This window comes from Limulus polyphemus, unplaced genomic scaffold (assembly GCF_000517525.1).
Source record: "Limulus polyphemus unplaced genomic scaffold, Limulus_polyphemus-2.1.2 Scaffold2082, whole genome shotgun sequence".
In the NCBI taxonomy this organism is placed as follows: domain Eukaryota; kingdom Metazoa; phylum Arthropoda; class Merostomata; order Xiphosura; family Limulidae; genus Limulus; species Limulus polyphemus.
In genome coordinates, this window is record NW_013667692.1 from 28099 (window position 1) to 39579 (window position 11481).

The 11481-nt window shown below is 32.5% G+C and overlaps 1 protein-coding gene across 1 annotated transcript in view; it reads right to left on the reverse strand.

Annotated features, from left to right (window-relative positions):
• The window catches only part of LOC106465870 (cell wall protein RBR3-like), a gene marked incomplete at its 3' end in the record, with an annotated part of 56091 nt that overhangs the window by 24623 nt on the left and 19987 nt on the right, over positions 1-11481 (reverse strand). The window contains exon 4 of the mRNA XM_022393829.1: positions 1353-1541. Within this exon, the coding sequence (XP_022249537.1) occupies positions 1353-1541 (189 nt within the window). The remainder of the gene's footprint in view (positions 1-1352; positions 1542-11481) is intronic.

An 11481-nucleotide genomic window follows, 5' to 3' on the forward strand; every position in this document is an offset into this window, starting at 1 on the left:
AAAATCATGTCTCTTCTTTTTGTCATATTTGTAAATCAGCATTTAAATGCTGCATAGCATACTCTGTAGGAATTAATAAACACTCAAGTGAGTCTGATATTGGAAGTACCATAAATAACTTTTGTTTTGGACTAATTAAAAGAAGTTTTACAAAGAAAAACTGAAAAATGATTTTGTGAATTTTTTTTAGTTTTCCTTTGTATCTGGTATCTACATCAAGTAAAGACATGTAGAAGTACCAGGTACCAACCCATTTTAAAAACACTAACTAATGCATGAGATAATAGGCTGAATGCAAAGAGTAGCAAGAATGAAATGCAGAGTTTATAAACATACAAAGAATTACTAGACAAAACATTTTGCTTCAATTTTCTCACTTTTTAAATTATGATTTTTGAAAAAATATATATTATTGCTAAAAAAAACTATTAAACTATACTTTTAATACCATAACCATATCATGAATCTGGTTTATATGCAAGCCAATAACAATATCCAAAATTTAGGGTGGCTAGGATGATGTATTCTCTCACCAGTGGTCATAACAAAATGTAACTCCAATCTTGGTCACAAACATACAGCTGTATCACCAATTCAGTTACAACTTGGGTAGAAAGTCTAAATATCATGTCACACAGATTCTAATTTCTATGTATGAAGATGTAATTGCTTTATTGTTACAAATACATATATATGAAGATTGAAAAATAGATCAGCTTACACGAATATATTCAATTAAAAAATATATACATCAAATACAGGAAAAGGTTCAGGAGACTGTGAAAGGAATATCAGAAAACAAGTCACTGTCAAAGAACAGAGAAGTATTGCATCACACTAATGCAGAGAAATTTTACAATAGAACTAAAGATGACAGCTTTTAACAGCTACATATTTAAGATAATGACAGACCACTTATACAAAGATTATTTCAGGAAGCCTTTCATTGTAAAGCAAGCATTTGAAAATTGGTAAATGTCACAAGGCAGTAAAAACAGAATGGTGAAATTTCCATGCATACTTATTACTCATTTAATGATCTGAATAATATAAAATTTATTACTCCACAGTTTTTGCAAAATTTATTAGCAAGACAAAAATTCTATCACGATGTTTCATTTTTAACATGACTGATTTTTACTGGCCAGGCTGAAGTAGATCTGGCAAAAATTACTTAAATATTAAAGTTCTTATATCCCTAACCCTACTCTTAATTTATTTTATAGATATACAAATATCTACATCAGTTAGTAAATTATAAACACTAAGAAGATAATTAGCTTAAACAACAATACTTGAATGAAAAAATATTTCAAATAATAAAAGACAAATACAAGCAACTTGGTACTAACCTCTGGGTACATGTGAGGAATATGGATGGTTAAAATTATGGGCTACATGACCCACCAAAGTTTGAGGTGCACGTATTATTGATGCCATTGGTAAGCTTCCTCCTACAGCTTGAATATTGGTAGTGATACTGTGGCGACTGGTGGTTCCACCTACAGGAATTGCTTGCAAGCCAACCACTGCTGGGGATCCTTAAGAAATAAGTATTACTAACTCATGATATTCAACACATGTACTTGAAAGATAGTTTTAACTACACTATCATTAAGTATATTCTGAAAATATATTTTTCAATATTCTACTTACCTTATTTAATTGTAAAAATAATTATTCATTAGTGTTGAAGATACATTATGATATACAAACTACTATGACATTTTCCTGAATGTATTACAAAATAAGTAAATTTTATAACATAGCATGCCCAGAAGAAAGTTGTTTACACATGTTAATAATTTTTGTTAATATAATATCCTAACACCCTACATACATTAATTATCATAACGTTAGTTCAAACAATTCATACCTATTTCCAAGTTCTGCATGCAGAGAGTAATAATTAAGGTTATTACTTGCTTATCAAAAGTGTAAGTAGAAGTTAGTTTGTGCTGATTATTGAATCAAGTATATAAATACAACACAATGCAGTCAACCCAGCATATCAATCACATGTGGAAAAAGAAGAATCTTTTTAAAGAACTTCACTTTTGATAGTCAATTTCCATATTATAATGTTGATTCAAATTGTTTTTTCTGAAAATGACTAGAATGTGGAAGTTTCTTAAAACTATGTTAAGCTGGTAAAAAGTTTTAAATAAAAAAATAAAACTTTAAAGATTGTACAAACATCTGTGGCTTTAATGTGTAAAGTGTAAACATTCTTGGCCCTTGCTATTTAAGAAGTAAAGAAACATAAAACTTTTTTTATTTAACTTACAATTCAGTCAGACAAGCACATCAGGAATGCTCAAATTTGTAAACTAACACACACACACACACACACACTTTTGTGTAATACCATATATTCAAATTCATTTAAATGTTTAACTTTCTGAATGCTGATAATATACAGTATCAATAACAATTAAGCAATGTCTATAGTTCCAAATAACTTACACATCTAATAATTATCTAAAAATTTTGCTACATTTTAAACTAATTTCTTAAAAATAAACATGAAGCCTAAACTATCCTTCAATTCACCACTTGTCTCTGAGTTATACATGTTCCAGGGTATTCACCATTCATCAGCAGTCCTGAAAAAGGGCAAACTGAAGAAATATGTTATGCTTCTGTTAGTGGTAATACTCACCTACCCTATTTGATACCGTGCCAAAAAGCAGTTGTTAGGATAATGTGGTGAAAATAAAGTTAATATGACAAAATTTTGGGCAAAAATAAACCCTAAAATCCTCTCTGTATTTAGTTCGAGGTAAATATCTTTGAAAAAAGTCAAATAAATAAATAACTCCATTGGACTGTCAATAATACAATTCCCATTTTCCACAGTCCCAACTGACAGTTTACAAGAGTGCCTAGAAAAATCCAAGTATAAAGCATTTGAGTATTTCCATATAGCTAACGACTGCATTGTTTGTATTTTCAAATCATGAAAATTAGGTTGTAAGTAACATTCTGAGTATGTCAAATGAACATTGAATAAAAACTAAAATATGGGTCAACTTGCCTGGCATCAGGCACATTTAAAGCCCACCGTATGCAAATATATTGTAGCTATGAATAGATATAGCTAAAAAAATACTTTAGAACTACTAAAATAGGGGTGTGCTGGCCTAGAGTGATGGTGAATATATTATATGTATGGTGTTATATTTTACTCACTAAAGTGAACCTAAGTTTATATAGGAATTGAGGAATATGTAGCAAAAGAAGAAATTAGTAGAATCATTGCTACAAAATACTCAAAAACGTATATCAGTATAGGTTCACAGTGATGAATAAAAGACAGCTAAAACATCATACATATAATTTCTTTTTTTGGACCTTTTCCTTTTGAAATTGATCATATTAGAGTTGGACACTACATGCAAGAAAGCATTACTCCATTGCATTTGTCAGATGTATGATTAAGACCATATCCGCTTTGTCTCTGGAAAATCTTACAGTCACTCGTGTCCATTTTTACCAGTCGTGGATGCAATCCATAAATTTTGAATCTAGGGATGTGAGATCTGGCCAGTGATGTGTAAAGCTTTAAAAAGATTGAGAACTTGATACAATGGAATAAGAGAGTAAATGTTAATTTTAACTATAATTATTTACCAGCTTACCTACAGAAAACTAACATTTAAAAACAAAGAGTATTTACATACACATAAGCATTTATGGTGCTTAAATAAATATTTAAAACTCCTGAAAAGTCTGGTATAAAACTAAACATAAACCAGACAAATATTAAACGAATCCAAAACATATCCCTCCACGAGCATAGGAAAATTGGAGACTGGAAAAAAAAAAAGATTTAAAGTTTTTGATGATATGTACTCCAAGTCTGCAAAGCACTGATGTCATAAACCATAAAGTCACAAGTTCAAATAATCAAACTAATATATAATAGCCTGTATGTTTTTTCCATTAGTTATTTTTTCTTCACAATTTTTATGCAAAACAGAATAATTAAAAGGACAGAGAAAAGAAAAAATGTCTTAAGAAGATTAGTTTAAAGTGTTGGTGTACTTATATACAAGTAAAAGTAGCAACTGATGTCATATTTTGTCTGCATGAGGCAATTTTTGTATATTTTACGCTGTTAGGCTTTAACGAATCTAAAGAAGCTACTATGATAAACATGGTAAAAGAAGTTATAGCATGTCATTAAAGAGATTCACTTATAAGTATAACATGTTTAAAGAGAGAAAGTTTTACAAAAACATCAAGGAAGCCAGAAAAGTAATATCAGAATTCTGTAGTACTAATACAGAGCTTATCTGTTGATCACTACTTTTTTAAAACCAATAGTCTATTCATTGTACAGAGTATAGCACACTGTATGTAGAATCTTAAGTATCTGCTATTCCTGTTAAATGAATTGTAGGAATATTGCATATCACATGAACAGAGCATGAAGAGTAATGATGCAATCAGCATTAGACTATAGCCCTCCACAAACAGGAGGGCAATACATCCTCCATGTGCAGTGGACTCCATGAGCACCTTGAAAAGGCAAAAGAAACATACCAGAATTGGGTAGGAAGGGTGGGAAGTTCTATGGAGAGGTATGTATTTATCTGAAATACATTTTCAGGTAAGGAAAATGTTCACTTCAGATATGCTACTCACCTTTTCACAAAGCTGATAGCCAGAATCCCACATTGACAAAATGGTGGAGGGTCAGGTGTAGATAAATAAAGAAATAAAATAAGCTCCTTTCTGAAAACATATAGCATCAGAAATAGAAACTCATGTAGTGTGTCACCCATTAGGTGACCTAGTGGGAGACCACATCCATTTCATCTACATGTTCAATAGAGGTGCTAGAGTAAAAAGATACTGTCAAAAGAATTTCCTTTGTAGTGTTAAAGTGTTGCATAGGTAGCAGAAAGTAAAGACTGCTCATCTGGCCTGTACGTCTCCTGAGGTCAGCAGAGCATGCATGTGTAATATAGGTATGGCAATAAATCAAGCCCTAGAATGCTGGAGAAGTACTTAACAGTATAGGTAATTATAGAAAGGAATCATCCCAAATCTGCATCCTAAGGAGCACACAAGACACATCTGGCTGATGTAATTACTGGCAATGATCTGGTTCTTAGAATAGGGGGTGGCCTGTATTAAAATTCCAGGTAAATACCCCACCCTTACTTCCAATTGAGAGATACATCCACTTAGTCTCATACCAATGGTCAACTCTCTATATTGAGCTTCCCAGCACCTTGAGAATGGGAAAGTAAGGGCTCTCCCTATATTTTAAATATTAATAAAACACAAGGGAGGAAGTTGCATAGGGAGGATGGAGGAGAGATGATCAGACCAAACATAAATCACCATATCTGCATAAGGTCCTACACTGCTAAGCTGTGCAATGAGTTACCATGAATAGGACAGCAGGTGTTATCCAGATGCGAGGTCAAGATCACACCTGGTGTTGTCATTGTTTTTAAACAGAAGTGCAGCCTGGAAGGTAATATATGTATCAGGCAAGCGGTAGCACTGCTTATGTAGGGATGGCTTAGAATGTTAATCAAAATGGTATTTTAAATATCTCGTCAATAGGTCATCAGAACATTACAATACTATAGTGTTTCCTTTTATAACAATATCTATGTAATGACCGAGTCACAAGTTCTGGGAATTTCTGTAAATATCATAGCAAAAGGTTTGAATTTCTTGTTCTCTCTTCTGCTTCCTTTTTATTATTTGATATCTCAAAAACCAAAACAATGGTGTCAACCAATTTCACCGAGGTGACAGTTTCAAATGGAGTTTCTGTTTATATGAATAATATTAATAACTGGTAGTAATTAAAAATAATCATAGTTCTAGTGTAAACAAAGTTATCATTACCCCTTGAGGTTAGCTATTTTACAGAAATTTGGTGTTTGTTTAAAAAGAGTGAAACAGGAATTACCAGCCAATAATAAATAAACAATAAATATTACAGTTGGGACCTCACTGTATTTAGAACTTGATTATAAATACAATCTTCCTAGGTCTATTGAAACACTGCATTAAAAAAACAACAACAACCAAACAAGTAAAGAAAAACTTTTTAAAATAGGAAGTAAATGTAGGGATGGCTAATATCAATCCTTCAAAAACAATGCAAACAAGATAGTAGGGCTGGAATTTGCATCATCCCTATATAATAGCACAGGTAAGAATTAACATATAGAAATATATATAACTATTCAATTACAATTGAGTTAAACGTATCATATTTTTGTCTGTTAACATTCTACTACACTGTGCCTATGCTATTGTGTAGGGATGATGCAAATACTATCCCTACTATCTTGTTTGCATTGTATTTGAAGGATTGATATTAGCCATCTCTACATTTACTTCCTTTTTTGGAAAGTTTTCTTTATTGTGTCCTGTTGAAGTAGTCTTGCAAAAAAAAACCTTATCTAAACAGGGAAATCGGCTTCACACTATCTGATATCCCCTATCCGATGTGATGAGGTCCATTGTCTCCATTACATAGTTATATAGAAAAATCAGATGGTTGCGGGAACTGCAAAAAAAAAAGAATTATTAAGAACTCACCTCTTTAGAGCCTCTGTAACAATTGCAGAATAAGGACTGAAGTGAGACAAAACCAGAGGCAGATGAAACTGCAATATGGTGTAAGAAATGTGAGATATCCTTGCTGTGGTGACATGAAAAACAAGAAAAGCATCATCATACATTGAAGAAAAAACTAGCTTGATGAGTTTCTGAATACAACTGGTCAGAGTGGAAGGAAGTAAATCATGAGAGGAAGAGGAAACCCATGGCAAGAAAAGATGCCACAACAGGGAGCAGTAGAAGTAAGATAACAATAAACTGCCCAAGCAGGATAGAGAAGAAAGAGAACAGAGGGTGATTGGAGAAAACATCTGATCACTCTCCTGGGAAGTCTAAGCCTTGGGGAGGAAGGAGCAGTATGGAAATAAATTAACCTGTCCCTGGGATAAAAAGCGTAGAAGGCTTTCAAGGCAAAACGTCAGAGTAACATCACCAATAAATAAGATGAAGAAAATAGTTCTTTAGAAAAAAATGTTACAGGGAACAGGTGACCAAAGGTTTGAAGAGGGAACACATAGGAGCCTTGAGAGCTAAACAGAGATTCCAGTCCAGAAGAGATACTGGGAAAGGAGGACAAATTATAAGAAAGGTTTGGAAGAAGTCCATAAGAACTATAAAAAGAAAAATGGTCAGAGAAAAGATGGAAAGTCATTGATAAATACATAGAAAAATGACTGGATCAATCCCAATTCAGAGAATCATAGAGGTGTTGGTGAGAGTGTTCTCAAAGTGGGAACAAATCCACTGAAACACCAGAGACTGTAGCGACCACTCTGTGAGAAGAATCCAGTCTGGGGGAGACAGGTGAGCTGCCACAAATTTCAAAGCTCTTAGGGCATGACAGTCTGATAACCAAATGTAGTGGTCATGGACTCAAAAGAAAAAGTAAAGAATCTGAAAAAAAAAAGAGGTCCCAAGAGCAAATGCTTCCCTATCAGAAGAAATGACAGTTGAGTTGTTAGAATGTATCATAACAAAATGACCACAGCGATAAAAGAGGTTGGCAAGCTCACTGATCACGCAACATCTCAAAGACAGTGATATGGAGAGACTGCTCCTCTAGAGACAAGACCTAAAAAGGGTGCAGGTGTGCAGGATTGCACTCCACCTGGACAGAGAGGTATCTGTGAGCAGATGTATGTCCAAGCAAATTGGGCAAAGAGGAATATCCAGAATCGCGTGGGACTGACTGAGCCACCACAACAGCGAGAAGTGAAGATATGAAGTAGAGACACAAGAGAAGACAGTGGATTTCTGGACGTGCTCCAGTGATCAGCCAAAGTCCACCTGAATAAGATGCATTTGAGAGGAGCAAGTGGGTCAAGATACATCAGAGTCTTCAAAAGAAACAGTATGTCTTGTGTAAGAAGAGACTGACTCATGAAAACTTTAGTAACCAGAAGCTCCATGTCTTGAAGACTTAATGCTTTGGCAACTGCATCCTTACATCACAAAGTTGTAACATTACTCTCATTATATTTTGTTCCAAATATAAAATTAGTGGATGTAACTGTTTGAAACTTGACAGGAACTTTCTTAAAAGAATGTAGTTTCAGAAAAAGAAAATATTTAATTTTTTCTACTAAAATATTGTTATTTATTGCAGTTATTTGCACTTAGACTCTGAATAGTTCAAGTGCAAGGTGATTTTCATGTTAAATACAAAAATACTTTTTGTATCTTAAAGTTTTCAATACCTCCTAAATGAACATCAAAAGTATTTTTTAAGGTAAATGTTTATGTATTATTTTCATTTTCTCTCTCAAGTCACAAACAGTAGCTATTATCATCAACATATAGTGCAACAAAATGTTTAAAATTAAAAAATATGTACATACCTTTTAACTTTTTATGAAATAACCTTAAAATATCTTCTTTTAGTAATATTCATAATTTCACATCTTTACAGTTTATTTTCCTTTCCTGTCCTTTACCATTTATTATTTATCTCAATACACGTCAACATGTGTTCATGGGGCATATTACGGTATCTTTGTGAGAGATATGCAGCCTTCGGCAAAATGTTTTTGCACTGATGTAATAAGTTAATCCTTGCAAACCAAGGTGATGTTTGAGTTATAGTAAAAACATTATTGAACTAAAATATAAAGGCAAATCCTGAATACAATTTAACTAAATAATATACATCTGAAGTCAGAAACAACACTAAGTACAAGTGATGACAAAAGCAACAACAGTGCTAAGAGCAGTTTGACATACTTGGTAATAAATACTGTATGCTAGTTTTAAAATAACCATTGGGATATTGTAGTTTAAAATTAGCTCTTTCTATTAGTTGTAAACATGTATGCCAAATATGTATGTATGTGGCCTATAAATCTAAAGTCTGAGCATAGAAGGTGGGTGTGACTGCTGTCAAGGGGTGGAAATTTCCATTTGTATTATATCAATTGACCTGAAGGAATTTCAAATAAGGATGGGTACACAGCACTGTATGCAAAGCATGTAAACCATGTGTTCTATTACTCAAGTAATAAAGATGAAAAGTTAATATTTGTGAATGTTCCTGTGTTACAAGACAACAAGACTGAGGTATTTTTTTTATAATTATAACATACATAATAATGTTAATTTCATTAACATACATTGATAGTAAAATTGTATAAACTTTGAATGTAACTCAGAAAAACTTAATGATGTGCACTGAAAGGAGTTTAGAGTACACAGTTGATAAAGGGTTAAAAAAGGCTGAGCCTACTCCACAAATGAGTTGAAAAGACCCCTTTAAAAATACATTTAGCTAAGGCAATATAATTTAGATCATCATATGATTTGATTAAACTCAAAGCTGCGATGAAATGAAACCTGAATTTGATCATTTTAAGTCTATAAAAATACTGTTGCCACACTGGGGAACGTAAGTGAATCAGATATTTGGAGGGTAAAACAGAATTGAAGAGCCTGACAAGCTAAACCAAAAGAGATGATTTCCACAGAAGAAGGGAGGTTGCAGCTAATGATGTCTGTTTGGATAGGGAGAGAAGAATTCAGATGTTTATGTATTAGTGGAAATGTAAGCCTAATCAATATATCCTCCATGTAAATACTCTCTGGATCTGACTGAAAAGATTAGGGGTTTTAGCCAACACAAATGGAAAAGCTGGAAACAGAAAAATTTGACCATCATAGATGAATCTGAGGAAGCTATGGGCAATCAAACAAACTGGAATGAGAAGAAATGCACCCAGAATATCAACCTTGGTCACCCACACACTGGAAAAGAAAATCCTACTCAGAATAAGAATTCCACCCATCTTGAACCAAAGAATAATCAGAAATTGGTTAAAGGACAATATAACAATGATAGGTCACAAATTCCCCACCTTCTTGGGGATGACAAAAGACAGGAGTAAAACCTTAGAGTGGGAGTGAGGACTTGGTCCATGATATCCATAATCTGGAGAGAAAATACAGCCTTCTCCAGGCATCAAAGATGCAAGGGATGTGAAAGAACTGGTAAGATAGGGAAAGCTCATAAGAAAAGACTATGTGACTTCAAGATATTCTGCAAAAGAAATCCACAGGTGCACAAAGTGAATGCTTTCTATTTACATATATCTATAATTTTACTATTACTTACATCCTTATAAAATTCTCTCTTTTATAACAGAAGACATTTTGCACAGTGTTTCATTTACAAGTTCATTCACAAGCATGAAATTAAGTTAACTCTAAACATATTATTTCTGGAAATGCACTAAATTTTTCATTATTCTATATTTTTTCATATCTATTGCCCAATTGCTCTTCAAACAAGATTTTTCTTTTTAACATTACTAAATAATTTTTATTTTTACTAGCAATATCTTCTACTTAACCAGAAATGTTTACACTTTTAGTCAGACAAATAAAAATGTTATTTAATATTCTACTATCTCTTGGCAATTAAACTTTTAATTTGTTGCACATAATCTGCCTAATGAAAGTTAAATGATTGAAATGGAATAATTACATATACAGCCCATTAACAAGTATGTAGAATTTTTAAAATATATCTCACAGTTATAGAATTTGCAAAAAATAAATGCATCGGCATTCGAGCTGTTTGCACACATATACATGTTATTGGGTTAAATTTCTCCAACATTAGGTTTTGAACATAGATAAAAAAATCTTTGACTACAAATAAGAGTTCTTTTATTTTCTTCAATCCCAAAATTAGGTCATCTGCCCAAAATTAAAATGTCAAAAAAAGCAAAGCAAATAACACCTCCTCTACATATATAATCTAGTTACAATGGTGTGTGCTATTCTATCTCAGTGGTGGATGCAATCCTTCCTTTAATCTGTATGGATAAGTAAACTTACACAAAATATGTTTGATCATTTTACAGAAAAGTAAGATTTTCATTCATAACAAAGGCATCTATATTTTCTTTAAGTACAAAGTATCTTGCCCTATGTATAGCTCCTACTGAATTTATTTTAATAGGTTATTTTCATTAATGAATATGTTAATTTTGAATTATTTTAATTCTGATCTGTTTAGTAAGCTTGCTTTTGCTCAGAAGTTTTTGAAAATTCAGATTTTGTTATCAGTGAAACCACAACAAAATTACTTACATTTCAATAAAATTCTTAAATCATATTTACTACTTTCTATAACAGAGAATAGTAACTAACAACTATATTTCACTACTGAAACTTCCTTTTAAGGTAATGCTCATCATTTGGCTGAGTTTGAATAATTCCTGCACGAAAGCAAATATAGGACATACTGGGTGTTAAATTTAGAAAAATAAAAAACAAAGGTAGAGTGTACATGTAAAGTGTAGTAATAAGCATAGTTTGTTTGTTTTGTTTTTGAATTTCGCACAAAGCTACACGAGGGCTATCTGCGCTAGCCGTCCCTAATTTAGCAGT